This window comes from Odocoileus virginianus, chromosome 22, assembly GCF_023699985.2.
Source record: "Odocoileus virginianus isolate 20LAN1187 ecotype Illinois chromosome 22, Ovbor_1.2, whole genome shotgun sequence".
Classification (NCBI taxonomy): domain Eukaryota; kingdom Metazoa; phylum Chordata; class Mammalia; order Artiodactyla; family Cervidae; genus Odocoileus; species Odocoileus virginianus.
The window spans coordinates 17,354,677-17,375,515 of record NC_069695.1 but is presented as its reverse complement, the minus strand read 5'-3'; the positions used below and the strand labels follow the sequence as shown (position 1 = coordinate 17,375,515).

The 20,839-nt window shown below is 47.3% G+C and overlaps 1 protein-coding gene across 9 annotated transcripts in view; it reads left to right on the top strand.

The window, feature by feature from the left end:
- The window catches only part of PTPRM (protein tyrosine phosphatase receptor type M), a 635,772-nt gene that overhangs the window by 592,098 nt on the left and 22,835 nt on the right, over positions 1 to 20,839 (top strand). For 5 of the 9 annotated variants that reach the window (XM_020878055.2, XM_020878053.2, XM_070452667.1 and 2 more), the window contains 6 exons: positions 460 to 557; positions 12,065 to 12,181; positions 17,443 to 17,597; positions 17,830 to 17,965; positions 19,096 to 19,245; positions 20,201 to 20,374. In XM_020878055.2, the coding sequence (XP_020733714.2) occupies positions 460 to 557; positions 12,065 to 12,181; positions 17,443 to 17,597; positions 17,830 to 17,965; positions 19,096 to 19,245; positions 20,201 to 20,374 (830 nt within the window). Of the gene's footprint in view, positions 1 to 459; positions 558 to 12,064; positions 12,182 to 12,854; positions 12,906 to 17,442; positions 17,598 to 17,829; positions 17,966 to 19,095; positions 19,246 to 20,200; positions 20,375 to 20,839 lie in introns of all 9 variants that reach the window. The other 4 variants (XM_020878052.2, XM_020878049.2, XM_020878048.2 and 1 more) reach the window with 1 other exon arrangement.

The window sequence follows — 20,839 nt, the reverse complement described above, 5'->3', positions numbered from 1 at the left end:
AAAATACTAGAAACTAGAAAAGGCCATCTTTCCTATAGAGGCTCATTTCATTCTATAGACTGCTTCCCTGGATCTTGCCAGTTGTTAGCAAGAAGAGTGATAGTACCCCTTTTTTAAAAAAATCTCACTCTCGAGTATTATAGAGATAAATAGCTAAATGATGAAGAAATAACTTTCTTTCACAGCAGTCATTTAAGAAGGGCAAAAAGGGCTCAAATACAGATGTGTTGGATGACATGAGAAAATTAAACCATGAGTGAAAAAATCAGTGTTTCTAAGGGTGCTATTATAGGAACAGTGCCTCCCGCCACCGCATCTACACTAGTAGGGAGAGCTCCGTCCACCTAGAGGGATGAGGGGACTGCCTGCAGCTGTCCAGAGATTTCTTTGTGAGCCCCGGAAGTGCCACAGGTGCAAGCTCCCAAAGACAACACAGGTCTCTGCTTTGTCTTGCTGCAGGGCCGATGCAGGAGACGATCTCTGATTTCTGGAGGATGGTGTGGCACGAGAACACGGCCAGCATCGTCATGGTGACCAACCTGGTGGAAGTGGGGCGGGTAAGTGGCCTCTCTGCCTCCCAGTCATCTCTTCCTTTCTTAGACACCTGTGTGAAGGAGGGCAGGAGCCAGCCCTGGATGCAGTGTATGTCCTTCTGAGAATGCTAACCACTAGGCTCCTCCTCTGGCTTGCTGCCCTTGCTTATAAATTATCAGTAAACATAGCCTGAACAGCTTTCACTTGTTGCGATAGCAACAGACCGGAAAGGCACTCAGGATTTAAAAGCAGTTGTTACCCGGATATATTGAGCACACAACAACACAAAAGCACGGCGAAGCACGCGTGCTGCTGCTTGGGTGTCAGAGCACAAGGGGAGCCCCCAGGAGGCAGGCCCGCGTTCCCCACCTGGGGGAAAATCCTCCCTGAGAACAGCCCGCAGCCCTGGAGTCAATCCTGGGCTTAGAATTCCAGCATCTCCTCTCGCTTAGATCTTCCCTTTCTTCCCTCTCCTAACCTGTGAAGTGGGGACCACATGCTGCCCCAAGGTCTTAGGTTACTTCATCTGTATTAAATGTGGATGAGCTATTTTTATTTAACCAGGAAATTCTTCAGTACTTAAGATCTCGGTCATAGGATGCAAGAGGATTATTCCCAAAGGGGAATTTGAAAGCGAGAAGACATATAGGAGGCAGCTGCTCTGTTGAATAGTGAGGCCATTTCCATGGTTCTGCTGAAGGACCCGTCACTTCTTAGAGACGTTGCCATTGTGAGATTTACTCTGTGCCTAGAGATTAGCCTCCAATTGAAATATTAGGGGCAGAAGTGATAGAGGGGTTGTTTCTTAAGATTCTCTCTCAGCCTTAAAGAAGAAATCCTGGCATTGACAACTCAGTTGCATCTGAAGGATGTCAGGTCAGGTGAAGTAAGCCACTTAAACAGGGCAGGCTCTGGACAATTCCACCCATACGAGCGAATGATGGGGAAGAGTCAAGTCACAGAAGTAGAAAGTACAGGAGTGGGCGCCAGGAAGTGGGGGAGGGGAAGCGGGGTTGATGTTCAGTGGATGTAAGGTCTCAGTTACACCAGAGGCACAAGTTCTAGAGATCTGCTGTACAAAACCTGCTTGTTGTCAACAATACAGCATCACCCACTTAATCTGTTAGGAGGGTAGACCTCCTGTCAAATGCTCTTAATACACACACACACACGCACAAAGCCCACAGGCATGTAAGAAACCACGGGAGGTGGTGGATATTGCCCCTGACCTTGGTTGTAGTGCTAGTACCAAGGGCATTCACTATGTCAGAAGCCGTCCAGTTGTGTACCTGAAGTTCTCTGTATTGGGTTGGCCCAAAAGTTCATTCGAGCTTTTCCTTAATACCCTACGGAAACCCAAACGAACTTTTGGGCCAACTCAGTACATCAGTCACACTTCTTCAATAAAGCTGTTCTTACAAATGGATTTTCAGAAGGTCTCAGGAAGCACAAACCAGGAAGAGGAGAGACTTAAAAAGTGGGAGGTAGTTAAAATTCTAGCAAAGATGGCAAGCCAAAGAACCTGAAAATCCTCCTCTTACAAACATCCTGAAATTGTAGATAAAATGTAAATGAGTTTTGATGTATTTAATATAAAATATAAATGTATATGTAAACATAAATGTTAAAAATGTTTACCTTAGCTCTTAAGAAAGTAAACTACCAGAGAACAGAGAAGAAGCAAGTACTAGAGACCAGAGAAAGGGGAGGGGGCAACAGGCTCCCACTAGAGGCTGACATGATGGTGCCCATGGGTCCTGACAAGTGGGGTAGGGCTTTAGTCTCACGAGCTTGGATCTTGAGTTCTAAAGCCCACCAAGAACAGGAGGTAATGCCTTGGACACGTACAGTGCTAAGAATCTGAACTGAGATGGCCACATGAAACCTAAACTCACAAAGGGTAGATGCTCTGATAAAGGACCAAGGGGGAAATGAGGGAGGGGCAAAGGAGAGGGAAGCCAGCCGGGCACCAGAACAGGGAAATGACAGTGGCAGATGGGTCCTCACTTAGGCTCTGGTGAGAAAACGCTTCCACTAATTCATGGGTCAAAGCACAACACCCTCGTATCACTCAGAAAATACTTAGAACCGTGAATCATGAAGCATCATGTAGTAAATGTTGTAGGATGCCGAGCAAATGGTACCCAAAGTATATATATGTTTTTCAAGGTTGTTATTAGAAGATTAATTAAGCATCTAATTCAAGAAGATAAATGAGGAACAGGGTAAACTAAAACAAGAAAACAGTAACAGCAGACCAGAAAGTTATTAAATAAAAATCAAAGAAACAATAATAAAAATCACCATGATCAAAAAGGTTTTGTGGAAGGACTGATGAAATTGACAACCATCTAGCAATCAGAAGAAAAGAAATCAGAAATAACAAAAAGTGGGAATATGATACATTTTTAACATAACAGATAATATGAATAACAATAAATTTGAAAATTTAGATAAAATCAACAATTTTCTTAACAAATTTGATTTTCCAAAACTGACTCAAAAAGACATAGAAATTCTGAAGAGACAAAAATTATTTAAAAAGTGAATTATAGTTTAAAAGTGACCCATGGAAATTGTATTGTAGATATACTCTGCTAAATACTCAAGGAATGGGTAACTCAAATCTTACAAAAATTTATTCTGAGAAGAGAAAAAGAGAGACTATTTCCCCATTTTATTTTAAGAGACTAACATAACCTTGATATCAAAACCAGACATGAACATACCAAAAGGGAAAATGATAGACACTGCAAATCAGGAAGAAATAGATACATCAACAGATCAAAAACTGAGAGCCCAGATGTCGATGAAGGCATTTGTAGGAAAATGTGTAATTAGTGGGAAAAACATGAGCTTTTCCATCAATTGAACTGGCACGTTTGGTCATTCATGTGGACTAAAAGAAAAGCCCCAAATTGAATACCAAATAAAACCAAAAGTTTTAATGCTTTAAATGTTTTAATGCTTTAAAACTTTTAGAAGCAAATACGGAGGGCACATTTATGTCCTTTGTTTTAGGAGTGTTTCGAAGAAGCCAAAAGCTCAACACATTAAGAAAAGGACAGGGAAAATTGACCATTAAAATGTAAAAGTTTCTGTAAAGGATATTAGTAAAGTGACGAGACAAGAGGGGAGAAGCTACGGGACTATTAGATAAAGTATAAAAACTGCAAAAGCACAGGTTTACTGCCAACAGTGTAAAAGCCGTTTACGCCTTTGGATTCCCTGTCTCCTGGGAGATGTTGAGAGCAAGCAAGCTGGCCTGGGGGGCTCAGGGGAGCTCCTTGTGTGACTAGTCTAGAAGGGGTCGCTGAACTCCCCACCACCAGCCCCTCACCTGGGCAGTATAGATATCATGGCACCTGCTTTATAGGGATCTTGTAAAGATTAAATGAGTCTCTACGTAGCAGGTGGTTAGAGAAGTTCCCGCCCCATTCTGAGGACTTCCTAAACATAAGCATTAAAGTAACCCTTACCTTTTCTCCAGCACAACTGAGACCTATAGTGGCATTTATGAATTACCTTTCTTGGGACTTCCCTGGTGGTCCAGTGGCTAAGACTATACTCCCAATGTAGGGCCCCAAGTTTGATCCCTGGTCAGGAAACTAGATCCTGTGTGCCACAACTAAAGATCCTACATGCAACCAAATAAGCAAACAAATAAATAAATACTTTAATAAATTACCTTTTCACCCCCAAATCAATACTTTGTTATAAAAGCTGTAATGACTACTGAAAAAAAAATTTTTCAACTCTGCCATAAAAGCAAACTCCTTTCAGGGAGGAGACAGCATTACAAATTTGTGTGGTCTCTCCCTCCTGGAGCTCAGGAAATGCCCAACAAAGTGAACAAAGGAGAATTTGCCCCACTTAGAGCAGTTAGTATCCACTAGGTTCACTGTGAAACAGCCAAACTCGATGTTTTACCTGTTTCTTCCCCTGAAATGTATGATTGATTCTGAGTCCTCACTCATCTCACACACAGTGTTGACTGCCTCGTGTGTTGAGGAGGAAGAGATACGGAGACTGCTTCACACTGCTTTGCTTTCCTGATAACAATATTCCTTGAGTTATCTACCAGATTTTACATATAGTCAAAGCTATGGTTTTTCCAGTAGTCATGTTTAGATGTGAGAGTTGGACCATAAAGGAGGCCGAGTGCCAAAGAATTGATGCGTTTGAACTGTGGTGTTGGAGAAGACTCTTAAGAGTCCCTTGGACTGCAAGAAGATCAAACCAATCAATCCTAAAGGAAATCAACCCTGAATATTCAACATCCCTGGAAGGACTGATGGTGAAACTGAAGTTCCAATACTTTAGCCACCTAATGTGAGGAGCCAACTCACTGGCAAAGTCCTTGATGCTGGGAAAGACTGAAGGCAGGAGGAGAACGGGGCGACAGAGGATGAGATGTTTGGATGGCATCACTGACTCAGTGGACGTGAGTTTGAGTAAACTCCAGGAGCTAGTGAAGGACAGGGAAGCCTGTTGTGCTGCGGTTCCTGGGGTCGCAAAGAGTCGGACACGACTTAGCAACTGAACAACGTATTTGCATCGGAGCTCACTTCAAATCCTCTGGAGAAGGAAATGACAACCCACTCCAGTATTCTTGCCTGGAAAATCCCATGGAAGGAGGAGCATGGTAGGCTACAGTCCATGGGGTCACAAAGAGTCGGACACGACTGAGCAACTTCACTTCACTTCACTTAAAGTAATCCCAAGATAAATTATTTTGAAAAGTAGGTAATTATTAAAAATAACAACTAATACTGGATTTTTTTAAAATAAAGGCATGCGTGTATTTTTTGCTTAATTGAAATTTCAAAATGTGCTGTCTCAGGACCCAATGACTAGACATGAGCTATTTTCATATGATAAACCCTCTTTCTTTAAGGAAAACTCGGGACAGCATGATGTTTGGCTAACAGGTCAAAGGAAGACCATGCTATGAAATTATTCCAGTGAAAAAGCCTCAGACACTAGAGCCCAATGTCTGTTGGACATGACACCTTTTACTGGGATTCAGGCTTCACTCTGAGTTACCTGCCTTGAAATAAATAGGTGGTCTCTGTTCCTTCCATCAGGACCCATCCCATATAAGGTGGCCCCTGATGATATTTTTGATGGAAACAATTCTTGCTGACAAATAGCCATGGACACTTCAGCTAATAGTGTGCAGCTAAAGGGGAGAACAGGGGCCAGGGTTCAAGTTCAACCTTAAATGGAAGCCCACAGCCTCGTAGAAACTGGTAATTTTAGTCTGGTAAGCTTTTTTTTTTTTTTTTTTTGGTAAGCTTATTTAAAAAAAAAAAATCCTTCCAGATCCTCACCCGGTTTACAGGGACGTGGTAAGCTCTAAGAGTCCTCCCCTGCCACCGTCAGCCCCGTGGACTGGCCTGAATTCAATTTGTGATGTGCTTCATGGCGTCTGTCCTTGAAACGTCTGGTGCAATCTGGGGGTGTTGACAAGAGGTCACATGCCCTCCGGGAAAAGGTCAGACCTAATTCCAGGCCATTTCCCATTGTTCATCTAGCACGTTTGTCAAGAGACGACATGCCCATGTCCCACGCTTGGAAACAGCGACAACAAACCACTGAAGAAATGAAAATGACATGGTTTTTAAGGGCAGCAACTAGCTGCTTACCATGTTGACTGCACACAGCGGTGCTTCATGAATCAGGCATGAGCCAGGCTGATGCTGTTTGTTTACACAGACTTGATTCATTAAGTCAGAGCCCAGCAGCTTTCCCCGGATCTCTGCCCTGGAGCGCCGTGCGTTAGGCCGTTGTAATTGCCCCTGTTGGAGCCTCTGGGAGGCCTCCGGTCCAGCACCTGTGCAAAGGACTCAGAAACCGCTCTTCCCTCCTGCAGGGCTCCCCCCATACACCTGCCAGAACCCGTCATTATCTAAGGCTCCCTGGCCGCCCTGTGCATCCCCCACAGCCCGCGTGTTGTGGGAAGGGACCCTCGTCATTTTCCTTGGCACCTGCCGACAGCCGCACACCTGGCATGTAAATTGCGTCGGATGTGTTGTGGTTGTTTTCCCTCTTTAATGAACCCACTGGAGGGACCCTGAGCCCTTTATCCAACGCCTGGTTCCCAGGAACTCCCACCGACTCTGCTGTGTTGTTGTACTAATTCATCTGCCAAAAGTCTGGGAACCCAGTCTGGGGCTCTCCCAAAGGAGGTCCTTTTTTGCACTGGTAATTTAAGCTAATGATTTCTAAACATATTTAGTCAGTTTGATGAAGACTTCATTAGGATGTAACTGTTTATTAAAAATCCAAATGAGATCTCGGAGTCATGTAGGAAGATGATTGTTTGAGCTTCCCTGAATATTTCTGATAACAGGTGGTAAATGGTCTTGGAGCCATGAGAAGCAGGAACCAGAGATGCTCACCCTCATCAATATATAAGGGATGCCAGGGAACCGATGGATGCTTTAAAGATTATCATCTTCCCAAAGAGATTGACTTGTAATTCCTTTCACCTTTGTCACTAAAAGAGTGACAAAAGAAAAAAGTGAAAGATGAACACTGGATGTCAGAATAAGCTCTAATTCACATACAAGATAGCCTTCCCTGGTGGTTCAGATGGTAAAGAATCTGCCTACCAATGCAGGAAACCCGGTTTGATCCCTGGGTTGGGAAGATCCCCTAGAGAAGGGAATGGCTACCCACTCCGGTATTCTTACCTGGAGAATCCCATAGACAGAGGAGCCTGCCGGACTATAGTCCATGGAGTCACAAAGGTCGGACATGCCTGAGCAACTAACACTTTGACTTCTTCACCTATAAGGAAGATGTATTAAGGTTCCAAGTGCACCTGGAGCCTTAATACAAAGAACACTTGCTTTCCTACAAGAACCACCAGATCCAGGATCAATGGAAGAAGTAAGAGAGAGGAAAGATTTTCCCCTTAATAACATGTGGAAATAGTTTAATAGTAAAAAAAAAAAAAAAAAAAACCATAGGTAATATATAGCAGTACAAAATAATAATTTTTTTACAAAATCTCTTAAGTTGTTCTAAGACATCCAATTCATATGTGAAAGGGAAGAGACAGATTATTTTTGTAGGCATTACTGAAATTTTTCTGTCTTGAACTCTCATGATTGCCTTTCATCGATCTTTTTTTTTTTAACAAATTGGGTATTTAAGATTGACATTTTGTGACCTGAGTAAAGATAGCTTTAACCTTTGATGATCTTATACTAATTCAGTAAGTATTCCTCTGTATTTTGATCCACCATCAACCATCATATTAATGTAACTGATTCAAGCCTTGCCTTCCTCTGTAACTTTAAGATGAAACTAGGAAAACAGAGGAAGTCTGCACCATCCCCATTTTACAACTGAAAAATGGAGGCACCAAGAGAGGGACACACACTAATCGTTGTCCTCAGTGGTGGCAAGCCTCCGTCCTTCAGCAGGATGATTCAAATTTCAGGAATGGCTAAAAGTCACGCCAATCTGTTGAACAAGGTGAGGAACAAGCAGCCTGGGTATATGTGTTTCTTCAAAGTGCTTATGGTTTGTCATCTAGTTAGGTAGGAGAGAAAAGGAACAGGGCATTTACCAGGGAAGTCTGCAAGATGACGCTTAGAATTCCATAGGAGGCGTTGGGCCACGTGTTTCTTTACAGCAGATGAAAAGAAATATTACGGATACGGATGTGACCTTATGCATATTCTAAGTATTGTATATCCATTAATTAAGAGATGCTAATGGAAGATGGCAACCCACTCCAGTGTTCTTGCCTGGAGAATCCCAGGGACGGGGGAGCCTGGTGGGCTGCCGTCTATGGGGTCGCACAGAGTCGGACACGACTGAAGTGACTTAGCAGCAGTAGCAGCAGCAATGGAATGCCAGATAGAAAATCAGAAGCCCTGAAGAAGGAGGTTGAAGCAGGAGCCTGAAGAGGGATTTGCTGGTGCATGAAGTGATTCCCCCAAATTCACACTATCCAGACCTCCAGCGGTTAGAGCAGTCTTCAGATATGCTGCCCAAAGGAGAAGGCAGGGCCGAATGTGGCAGGTGTCAGAGGGAGGAGCTGGGCACCTAGGACAGGCCAGGTATTGCTTTATACAGCCTGTCTCACTTACTGCCCACAGTCTCCCTAAAAGCAATGCTATAGTCCCATTTTGTGCATGAGAAAACTGAGCTCAGGGGTCCACATCATCGGCTGCAGCACCACCACAAGTCAGCAAGAAAAAGGCCAGTGCACCTCCATCTGACTTCATCATACAGGGGCCAGAGAAATCTGGGTATTTAACTGAGTGAATGTTCTCATTGCTGTGAGATCTCTGTTGAAGACAAAAAGTCCTGTACACTATAGACCTGTTCTTTTGGAAGCTTCGTTGGCAGGCGGCTCTTAACAGGGCTCTTCAGTCACTGTGCTTCCCTGCAATGTCCCCACTCTTGTCAACAGCATCCCCAGCAAAGCCACGCTCAGCCGGCCCCTGACACAGCTGTTAATAGAACGTTGTCACTCTCTCTCTGGATGTCTTTTTAGAAAGAGTCTGCTGAAAACCCCTTGATGGATCAAAACTTGTACCAGCGCCTTCATCTTTTTCCTGCCTGCCGCCTCCTCAATGGTTGTGTCTGTTCGATGGGGCAGTGGTGGCCGCAGTGAAGGGCTGATTTCATCCTCCATGATCACAGGCTTCTTAGCAAAATGAGTCCTTGGCCCGGCACAGAGCACAGAAACAGACCTTCACGGTCTGCCCCAGCCTCCGTCCTGCCGCCCGAAGAGCTGGTGATACGGGAGCATCCACAAAACGGAGCCACTTGTAATCAGGGATACAAATGGAGGATGCTGCCATTGAATGTGTCTCTTCTTCCTGCCCCTTCCCCTCCTATCCCCTCCCACCCCAAGAGACCAGGCAGCTGAAGTCATTTCAGGGCTGCCTGTTCAGTATCTGTCCCTGAAGCCGGGCCTGGAGAGACTGAAGACAGCATGATTGACCGTGAGCTTCTCCTCAAAGAGCCCTGCTCTTGAGACCTGTCCGCAGCCTCTCCCAGCCACCAGCCACTCATCACTGGAGCGAGTGCCTCTCAGTCCTTGGGCCAGCCTCTCATTTCCTCCTTTCAGGACATGAGCCAGGGCGAGAAGGAAGTGGGGGTGGGGGCAATTCGGCCGGCCCTGGCCCCTGCTGGCTCTCCCCTCGAGCTGGCCACTGGTGAGGCCACGGTCGTGAGAACCCAGGGTCTCAAAGCAGAGTCCAGGCAGGAAGAGCTGGGTCTGACAGTCGTGATACTCTGGAAGAAGAGTGTTTGAAAACTGTGGCTCCTCTTGGCCTTACTGGGTGTGAAGCTCTCCCCAACCCTACGTCCCAAGACCCTTTGCTAATTCCTGCATGCATGCAAGCGTGCTCAGTCATGCCCAACTCTTTGCAACCCCGCCAGGTTCCTCTGTCCATGGTATTCCCCAGGCAAGAATACTGGACTGGGTTGCCGTGCCCTCTTCCAAAGACACCCTGAAGGTCACAGTAATGTGTGGCCAGCCTGGGAGCTACAGCCTGGGTATCCAGGGGTCTCTGACTTTATTGTACATGGGATCATTTGGGCTGCTGGCTAAAAATGACCCTTTGTGCAGGCAGTTAGAAATCCCGGAGTTATTCTGCTTCCTGTACTGTTTCACGTTTGTGAATTTTAAAGCCGGCAACCATGCCGCGTTGGAGGCAGGAAACCATCACACACCCCTGCTGCCCTCCATGATGACGAGCAGGCAGCAGCCTTGGCCACGGGGTGCCCAGGTGATGGCCGGATGGAAGTGGCGCTGAGATGCCGGGTAACTGGACGAGTGTGATCGGGGCCTGGCATTCTGGGCTGAAGACTGTCTGATCCCTTAGGTGGTGAGGAAGCCGTGCGGGGAGCGCAGCGCAGCAGCACGGTCAGTGGAGAAGGGCGTCTGGTTCTGCCGTGCCTGGGTTCCAACAGATACCCAGTAACCACTGGTCTAAACATCCGTGTCCACAAAACGTAGAGGCAAGGAGGCGACTCAAGCCGGACTCCACGTGGAAAGGCTGCATCCAGAAGGAAACATACTTTCCTCTTGACACAAGTCCAAGCAGTTAAAAAGATACTAAAGTGAACCCAATTTAGAAAGGTTTTGAGTAGGCTGGAAACAGATGTGGCAAGCCATTTCAGGATATTTTGGGAGATGAGATGGGAGGGCGGGATGCAGAATGGCTCGGCCGCCGCTTCTGGGCCCGCCCAGCCAGGTGCCTCTGCTCAGAGAAGGCTGCCCACCAGCACCTCTTTGGAAGGAGGCTTCCTTTCTCCTAATGACCATGCCTCTGGGCCCCAGGGGCAGAAATAAGCAATAGAAAGCCCTCTGCTTGCCTGCAAGTAATAAGCAGGCCATCACCCAGTGTCACAGCAACAGAACTGGCACGTCTCATCAGACCATCAACAGAGAGCTCACATCCATGGAGGGAAGATTTTGAAGGGGTGTGGCATTTGAGATACTCTTCAAAGAACAGGTGAAATGTTCAGCTGGACAAATTGTGTGTCTGGGAGGGGCCTCAGTAGGAGTCTGGACCATGAGATCTGCTGGGGGATTGGGCAGACCACTTGTCTCTGAACATAAAATACATGTGGCTTGAAAGAAGGGTAATGAAAATATAAGGATGAAGATGCTAGTCTAGTTGCAGCCAAGTACAAAAAAGACCTCTACGTGCCAGGCCAAAGTTAATTTCTCTTTAATTTCACGGGCAGTCATTGGAAACAGAAGTTTACTGAGCAGAGCAAGTCAGTGCCAGGGGGACCACACTTGGAAGGGTTTTTGCAGCTACTTGAGGAGGGGATGTCCACACAGGAAGTTAGCAGAGCCTTAACAAAGATGGTGGCGGAGGGAATAAAAAGCCGGAAAACATATTTGAAAGCTGTTTCAACAGCTTGCTCGACTTGGCACTTGGTTGAGTTTTGGAGGAGGATCTCCAGGCTTTGTGCTTGGGTGACTGAAGAAATCATTAACACGGGGAGTTCACCAGGTTTCGTACACTGAATTTACTTAGACAAAAAATGAATCTGTAATTGTAAGGAGAAAAACACATAGCTATTGCCTTCTTCAGGAAAAAAAAAAATCTCTAATCTTGACTTTTGGCTCCAATTTCCTGCTTGGTCCTCCTTCAAAATGTTCCATCAATTTCTGAAACTAGAAGAAATTTAAAGTTCAGAGGAGCTAAAATATTGCAAGCCACCTTTTGTAGTTTATTTTTCCAGGCCACTCCTGAGTAGAAATAGACAGGAAATGAATGGTTACTGTAACTGGGATATTTGTAGTATAAATACATTCTGTTAACTTTAGACCATATTCCTAGGTTTTATTCCTCCCATGACTCAAATTGTGTTTTATTCTGGGGAGAGAAAAAAATATACAGGTGATCTAAAAGAACAAAGTTAAGCTATATTTCTGATTTTGTGCACAAATTGTATCCTATAAATTATACTGTGACCCAGCATTTAGAGAACTCCAAAAAAAAACCCCACTTTAGCCTCATTTCCTTTGTGTTTTCTAAAGGTCAAATGCTGCAAATACTGGCCAGATGACACGGAGATCTATAAAGACATTAAAGTTACCCTAATAGAAACAGAGCTACTGGCAGAATATGTGATAAGAACATTTGCTGTTGAAAAGGTAAGATTTCACACTATTTTTGAAAAGCTACAGTCAGACATTAGTGATACCAGCCTCATTAACTTATCCAGGATAATTCATCCATGGTCTCACCTGAATGCAGGTAGGCTGTAGCCAGTGATGACTCAAGACTAAATCCTACCCTCTGGTCCTGCAGCACCTCACTTCCATCTTTGAAGCAAATCATTCCCATTTCATAGGAATATGTATTTTGCCACTAAACCAAAAGATACACCTAGCTGTCCACTTCCTTTTTCTTTTCAACCTGGTTGGTATTGTTCAGCCCGTCTCTCTGTCATTGTTCGGAGGCAGTCGATAAATGTCCTTCATGCTGTATGTCCATGTGGGTTCCCCGGTGCTGAGTTAGCATCAGCGTGGAGACACAGGTTCTAACTCCTCCTGGATACCCTTCACGTCCTCGAGGCTTTCTCAGCCTGTGGTTTCATGCAGATGATGGACTTTCCAGGTGGAAGCGTCTACCTGGAAACATACATAAGTAGACATGGGACGCTTCTGCATGAACCAGCTTCTCCATTCACTCCCTCCCATGCTGGTTTCAGCCCTTGGTCCCTGCGGGCGCGGCGTCCCGAATGCTCATCCCACGCGCATGGATGGGGCTGCTGCTCTGGGCATAACAGGGAATCTCCTTACCCCCCTCTTTCTGCCGACATAGGGAGGGCCCGGAGGAGAAGCACACTGCAGTCCGTCCCGAGAAGTGTCACAGGTAGGCTGTGGGGGGCGGGGAGCGGAGGTGATGTGCCCGGCGAGTTCTCTGCCTTGCTGTCCTCCAAGAAGGGGACCCCTGGTGTTGTCTCTGGGGTCCCCAGGCTTCTGTCTAGAGCTGGTTCTCTGCAGCTGAACCCTACACTGGACCTAGCAAAGCTGGCACGAGTTGTCCAGTGGTGGGCACCCTCAGAGACCCCAGGATTGTAAGTGAACCTCTGGGCAGTTGGTTCCAGCCCTTATTCTCCCTGCATCTCAACGCAGTCTCCAGACTAACGAGACCAGTTGTGGGAAATGAAGAAATGGCAGCGTTTGCCTCCTGGCTCATTTACCCCGATGTTTTGAACACCTCTCTTGGCTTTCAAATCCCTATTTGTCATAGAATCACATGGCTGAAGAGACTTTCGTTTATTTTAATCTGTTTCTCATACTGTTTAGCATTTTTTTCCCTTAGCCTGTCTTTTTTAATAAGCAGACAGGAGGCTTGAAGACTTCAAAGAATGTGGAGTTCTGGTTGACTCAATTCTTTAAGTTCTGAACCTCACACTTTGATGTCAGTTTTTTTTTTCCTTTTTAGGCAGAATCAGGAGGGAAAAAAAGAAAAGCATATGGAGGATTTTTGTATGGCTCTTGGCAAGAGCACTCATGAATAACTGCATTAAAACAGATAGTGATAAAAGACCCCGAATATTTTTTTTCTTTAAAAAAAAAATCATCCGAAAGCCATCACTTAAACATGGAGTTCTTTGAACAATAGTCAGCTCTTTAATAAGCTGAAAATGCATCTCACTGGCTAAAGGGAGGATTTGTTTGTTTCTTTGCTCTTTTTTTAACCTCTTAGTGTTCTCTATCCCCAGCTGCACAGAAATGTTTCTGAAACACCCAGTTATTTTAGTCCTAAGACAGCCAGCAAAGAGCTGGTGGAAGGGAAGGAAGGATGAGGAGCTTGTTAAGGCATTTGGGGAAATCAGAATGACACGTTAGTGATTTTCTAACCAGGCAATTGGAATCTTTAAGGAAAACAAATCGTTAGTACTTCTGCAGAGCACTTCTTGTAGGTTTTAAACTTCCTCATTAGAAAGGAAACTTTAAAAAAAGAGAGAGAAAAAAACAGCCAAGTGAAGTGTGTGCTTTGAGAGTCCTGCAGTTCTGATTCTATTTTGAGACGATTTACATCAAGGGACCTAAAGGTGAAAAATAGGTTTGGGCTTCATTCTGCAAACAAGCAGGAAGGTTTGCAATTTGAAACTGATCAATGCCTATTTTGCATGGGGCGGTCCTCTCTCCTCTCCCATGAGGCTGATGACCTGGAGCTGAACAGATGTTAAATGACAAAGTGCCCATCCTGGCTGGAGGAAGACAGCTGAAAAGCTTCTGTGGATCTAAGCTGTCGGGGGAATCTATCCCCACTGATGCTGGCAGCAAGGAAGCTGGCTATAAACACCAAACTCCCTCTGCAAGGAGGTGCCTGGGGCTCGGAAAAGCAGGAATATGGCCTGGAACCTGTCAGAAAGAACATGCACCTAGGGATTCATCCATCCCACACTTACTTATCAAGCACCCTCTCTGAATTAGGCTCTACTAGGTGTTCCTTCCCATTATAGTACAAGGAGAATGAAGTAAATATCACACCTTCTGTTATTGTTGTTCAGTCACTAAGTCGTGTCCAACTTTTTGTGACCCCATGGACTGCATCAGACTTTCCTATCCAGACTTTCCTATCCCTCACTATCTTCCGGAGCTTACTCAAACTCATGTCCACTGTTTCAGTGATGCCATCCCACCATCTCATCCTCTGTTTCCCTCTTCTCCTCTTGCCCTCAATCTTTCCCAGCATCAGGGTCTTTTCCAATGAGTTGGCTCTTCACCTAAGTTGGCCAAAGTATCAGAGCTTCAGCTTCAGTATCAGTCCTTCCATTGAATATTCAGGGTTGATTTCCTTTAGGATTGATTGGTTTGACCTCCTTGCTTCCCAAGGGACTCTCAAGAGTTTTCTCCAGCACCACAGTTCGAAAGCATCAACTCTTTGACACTCAGCCTTCTTTGTGGTCCAACTCTCACATCCGTACATGACTACTGGAAAGACCATAGCTTTGGCTATACAGACACCTTTATATAGCATTAATATTTATTACAATTTATATATATAATGATGATACTGATTTATTTCACATTCAGTCTTGTTGAGCAAACTCCGGGAGACACTGGAGGACAGAGGAGCCTGGCATGCTACAGTCCATGGGGTTGCAGAGAGTCAGACACGACTTAGTAACTGAACAATAACAAAATCTTGTTCATGAAAACAAACAAAAATATACTTGATATCAACTTGCAACATGTTGGGACTGTGATCACCAATCACATCTATGATCTATCCCCCCAAATATATTACAAAACAGCAAAAGAGGGAACTGCCGCATCTGTGAACAAGAGTGAGAGGTGACTCAGAAGCCACTCCATTGCTCGTCTCATCAGTAGTGAGCACATTAGAGAGCAAGGTTTATTTTGGGAAGAGGTTTGCTGCATCCCGGACACTAACATTTACCCTGCTGAGAGAATGAGTCTTGCATCAGTTGGATGCCCCTTCCCCACTGCATGATGGATGGAGTTCAGAATCTGGGGATGCTAGATGTGAAACCTAGCAAAGCTAGAAAAAGAAGTGCTCAAAAAAATTAAAATTAACAGTGTATCGTGGACATAAGTGCTCTCTTGTCCTCTTTGGAATGAAGAAATATTTATTATAGGCTTTCCTGTTTCCTGAGACTACCCCTGTCCCATCGTCCTATGTAAAGCCAGGGGAGCACTCACAGGTGACAGAAGCTCACCATTTGTCTTCCGCTGGAGGCTTTGGCCAACTGTTATCATGGTTTCAGCAAGAGGAAATGTGGGCTCCTAACCACCTGGGAATCTTGCTCTTGGTCACAGAACGTATTTAGCAGATGACAGTGTTGATTTTCCTTTGTGAACCCCTGACGGCTTAATTCCTTAATGCTTAAACCAACTAAAGAACAGCATGATTTTCTAAGCGAAATGAAGCTTCCGCACTTTTGTGTTATTAAACCAAGATAAATGAACACCCTGATAGCAAACAACTCTTATCTTTAGAACCTATAGTTGTTTGCCTCTTCTAGTCTTTCAAGGCACATAAATTTCTTCCTGGCTAAGTTTCCACAAACAGTGACTGATGGTGAACATAGGGTTCCTGGACAGTTTGTGTTGAGATAGTAAAACCACACCCAGGGCCTAACACAGAGATGGTGTCCAGGAAACAGTGCTGGAAAGAGAGAAGGGGGAAAGTCAAGTTTTATCTCAGGTTACCTCCAGCCTTGATTCTGGAGGTAATTGTTTTCAAAACAGACTCTTATTTTAAAACACAGTCTTCATGCATAGATTCATAGTTAGGAAGAAAAAAAGTGGATAAAAATCAATTTAACGTACTTAGTTGCTCGGTCACATCCAGCTCTTTGCAACCCCATGGACTATAACCCACCAGGCTTTTCTGTCCATGGGAGTCTCCAGGCAAGAATACTGGACTGGGTTACCATTTCCTTCTCCAGGAGATCTTCCTGAACCCAGAGATGGAACCCATGTCTGCTGCATTGGCAGCTCAGATTCCCTGAGCCATCACGGAAGCCCATAAATCAACTTAGTTATTCTCAAAACAAAAGTAAATTAAAAAAAAATGCTTGAAGTCTGTTTCCTTCCGCCTCCCCTTCAGTTGCGTGGTGGACCACCCTCCCTCTTCAGTTTATTGATCTAACAGAATTCCAGCAAAAATACCTCTTGGTTTCCATGGTTCGTGTTTGCTGACATGCCTGCTTCCTGAAAGCCGACCACTGAAGACAGGGTGCACCATCTCCACATCTCTGCCACTCCAGACCCTGGAGTCAGACCTGAAGAGCTGCGTGTGCATCTGAGTGTTGGTGGCCAGATGCATGGATTCAGTGTTTACCCCAATTAGAAAGAGAAGCCGAACAAACTTGAGTTCCAATGAAAAGTGGTCCTCTGGCCTGTCTGGATGGAAGCGGTCCTTCTTCCAGGAGCCTTCCTGTGCCCATCGGCATGTGCACAGCCCACGTGCCTAGTGCAGATGGCACCAGGACACGGAAGAGCTGAACAGGGGTCTGCGTCTCAGCGCCTTGTCTCGAGACATAAACACCCCTTAGACCCCTCCCGCCCCCGATCTGTGTCTCAGGGCTCGCTCCTCACACCGTAGGATGAGTGACACGCAGACTGTTAACAGAGCCTACAGCTTAGAGAGGAGGCTTGAGGAGTCAGCGCCCATCACTATCCACTCACTGCCGTTGCACCTGTAAACTCGCGTGTCCCCTGAGCATCACCTCCCCTTCCACCCCTCCAAACACCTTGCTCCCTGAGATGAGCTCTCAGAGTCTGTGTTATCTCAAAGAATGATTTTCTTCCCAGCAGTCAGAGTTTCCCAGCCCCAGGCTCCCTGACCCTGAGGGTCCTTGGCACCCTCCTACCCCCTCATCATCTATTTCCCTGTGTTCTCTCCCGTGCTGACTGGCCCCTGGCAGCGAGGCGTCCACGAAATCCGAGAGATCAGACAGTTCCACTTCACGGGCTGGCCAGACCACGGGGTCCCCTACCACGCCACCGGGCTGCTGGGCTTCGTCCGGCAGGTGAAATCCAAGAGCCCGCCCAACGCGGGCCCACTGGTGGTGCACTGCAGGTGAGCGGGGGCCGGGCGGGGCAGCGGGCGCGAGTCCCCTTGGGGTGATGGGAACGTTTGGAAACTCGACAGAGGCGACGGTCGCACAGCGTTGCGGTGCCAGGCACCACTGAGTTGTACACCTTCCGGTGGTCGTTCCACGTTATGTGAATTTCACCCCAGTGAGGATCTAAGAGGAAGAGCTGCGGGGGTCCCTCCTGCCCCCCTGACTGAGCCCCTCCTCCCCGTGCAGTGCTGGTGCGGGCAGGACCGGCTGTTTCATCGTCATTGACATCATGCTGGACATGGCCGAGCGGGAAGGGGTGGTGGACATCTACAACTGCGTGCGGGAACTGCGGTCTCGGAGGGTGAACATGGTGCAGACTGAGGTACTGAACCCCCATCACTCCCACCCCACCAGCCTCGGGCTCCGTCCCCACTGCCCACCGTCCCAGGGCCAAACGGGGCGGGGTGGGGAGGGAGAGAAGCCGCGGTTCTATCTTCAGAAACCCCCAGCAGAAAAGGTGAGGCATGTGGCCATCCTTTCTTCCCACCCTCCCTCCTTCCTTCCTTTTCTTTCTCCTCTCATAAACACATGAAAAAGGCCAGGAGTCTGCTTGTTCCCCAAGCCCAGCTTTCCTCTTGCTTCTGCATCCAGGGTCCCAGTTGAGGCTCCACTTTGAAGCCTTCAGGATTTCAATACCGTTTCTTTTTATTGTGTCTTTTAAACTAGCTAGTAACCAGAGCGAGACCACCCCTGAGAATAGGCAGGCATTTGCAGAGTGATTTTTAAGGGTAATCTCTGTGCATTTCCTTCTCTTCTGACTGTCCTTAAAAATTCTGTCCAGTGAGTGGCCTGGCATCGTGGGAATTTGCCCACTTTCTGGAAGCACTCTGGAACTTCTCTAAGTTAGAATTCAAGGTGTGCCAGAAACTTAAGTGTTTGAGAATAAGTATTCCATCCTGCTCCTAGGAAGTTAATGTTTTCACTAATGTGCGTGTGTGTTAAGTCACATCAGTCTTGTCCAACTCTGTGCAACCCCATGAACTGTAGCCCACCAGGCTCCTCTGTCCATGGGATTCTCCAGGCAAGGATACTGGAGTGGGTTACCATGCCCTCCTCCAGGGGACCTCCCTGACCCAGGGATCGAACCCATGTCTCTTAAGTCTCCTGCATTGGCAGGTGGTTTCTTTACCACTACCACCACCTGGGAAGGCCCAGTGTCTGAGTGCTTTCCATCAGTGTGTTGACGCCTTCTGCACCGAGCCCCTGTTTACCTCTCCTCCTGCTGTCCTCTGCACATGGCCAGTCACTAATGCCCTGCCCTCTCTTTGGAGAGGGACAGGATTACTGGCCCTGTGACAGGCCCCTCCGAGCGGCCAAGTCCCCTCCCTGGCCTTCTCTCTGGAAGGAACGCGTGCTCTATGACGGGTGGACCATCGTTCTCTGGTCCACGAGGGGCTGCCTCCCCTCCTCCTCTGGTTCCTGGGAGTTACCTTGGTTTCTCTGCTTCCCCAGGAGCAGTACGTGTTCATCCATGATGCCATTCTGGAAGCCTGTCTCTGTGGGGACACCTCGGTACCCGCTTCCCAGGTCAGGTCGCTCTACTATGACATGAACAAGCTGGATCCGCAGACCAATTCGAGCCAGATCAAGGAGGAATTCCGGGTAGGTCATGCTAAAGGGACAGTCGGCTATGAGCTTGCTCCTAAGAAGAAGCTCAGAGTCGGCTCCAGAACCCTTGAGCCCACGCCAGGCTTCTCAGCCTCAGCACCCTTGATGCTGGGGGCTCAGTTGTCCACGGCCATGAGGTTGTCCTGTTGGGTGTTTAGTGGGATCCCTGGCAGCTGCCCATTGGATACCTGAGCCCTGCCCACCCCCAACACCATCCTGACAGCCAGACCATGTGCTGAAGTAGTTAATGTCCCCACATCGAGACCACTGGTCTGGCAGAGCCATGCCCTCCCCGCCCCCACCCCTCCTCAGGGCACAGATGCCAGACAGACCCACAGTGTAACCCCGACGGCTAGACCAAGCCAGGCACATTCAGGGTGCTTGCTGGCAAGAGTGCATGCGTTCTAAGTCGCTCAGTCGTGTCTGACTCTTTTTGACCCCATGGACTGCAGCCCACCAGGCTCCTCTGTCCATGGGATTCTCCAGGCAAGGTACTGGAGTGGGTGGCCCTGCCTTCCTCCAGGGGATCTTCCCGACCCGACCCGGGGATCAAACTCGCATGTGTTTCGTCTCCTACATTCGCAGGCCGGTTCTTTACCACTAGCACCACCTGAGTGCTCTGTGCCATTTCTCATGCTCTCCTTGGGTCTGAATGCACCTGACTCCACACCTAACTCCAGCCTGACCCCTGCCAACCTCTCCCTCCAAACATCCCGGTGTCCAGTCCTAGCTGGACTCGTTGACACCTGATCTGGCATACACACAGCGGTTCTTGTGTCTGATGGGCTCTGTCTATGCACAGAGTCCTGAAAACTAAAGAGAAATAAAAATCTCATTGTGTAAGTGGGGTCTGGGGAGTGGGGCTGTCAGCTGCAGGACACGGGGGGTCCCCTGAGGTCTGCACAGGAGATGGGGTTCTCGTCCCGAGCATACCTGCTCTGTCCCCCAGACTCTGAACATGGTGACGCCGACCCTGCGCGTGGAAGACTGCAGCATCGCGCTGCTGCCCCGTAACCACGAGAAGAACCGCTGCATGGACATCCTGCCGCCCGACCGCTGCCTGCCCTTCCTCATTACCATCGACGGCGAGAGCAGTAACTACATCAACGCGGCCCTCATGGACGTGAGCCCCCCTCCATCCGCGCGCCCCTCCCTGGGCAGGACACGGCGGGATGTTCCTCCGGGGGCGGCGCCTGGGTCCTCTCCCTGGTTCCCTTTAAAGCTGTGAACTGTGTTTTCAGCGAAGTGCACTTCCCCCTCCGTATCTGTTTGTGTGTCGGGACCGACGCTCTTGGTCTCTGGGAGACCTCGGTCCAGGAGGGCTGATAAATGAAGGGTGTGTCGGTGGGGCTCTGAGCACTTCAGTTTTTTAACCTGCTGGCTGGAGAGCAAGAGACAGCTATTAAGTCAGGAAGGCAGTGAAGTGGGATAATATGGTTTGCAGCATTATTTTAGTTCCCATTCCTCCTAATTTAGGCAGTAATTAACATGGGGGAGAAATTGCCTGTCAGCACAGATAGTACACAACCCATTACCTCCTGTCAGTCTATTTACTTCTAACTGAATGAGCATTTGCTATTCAATTGAT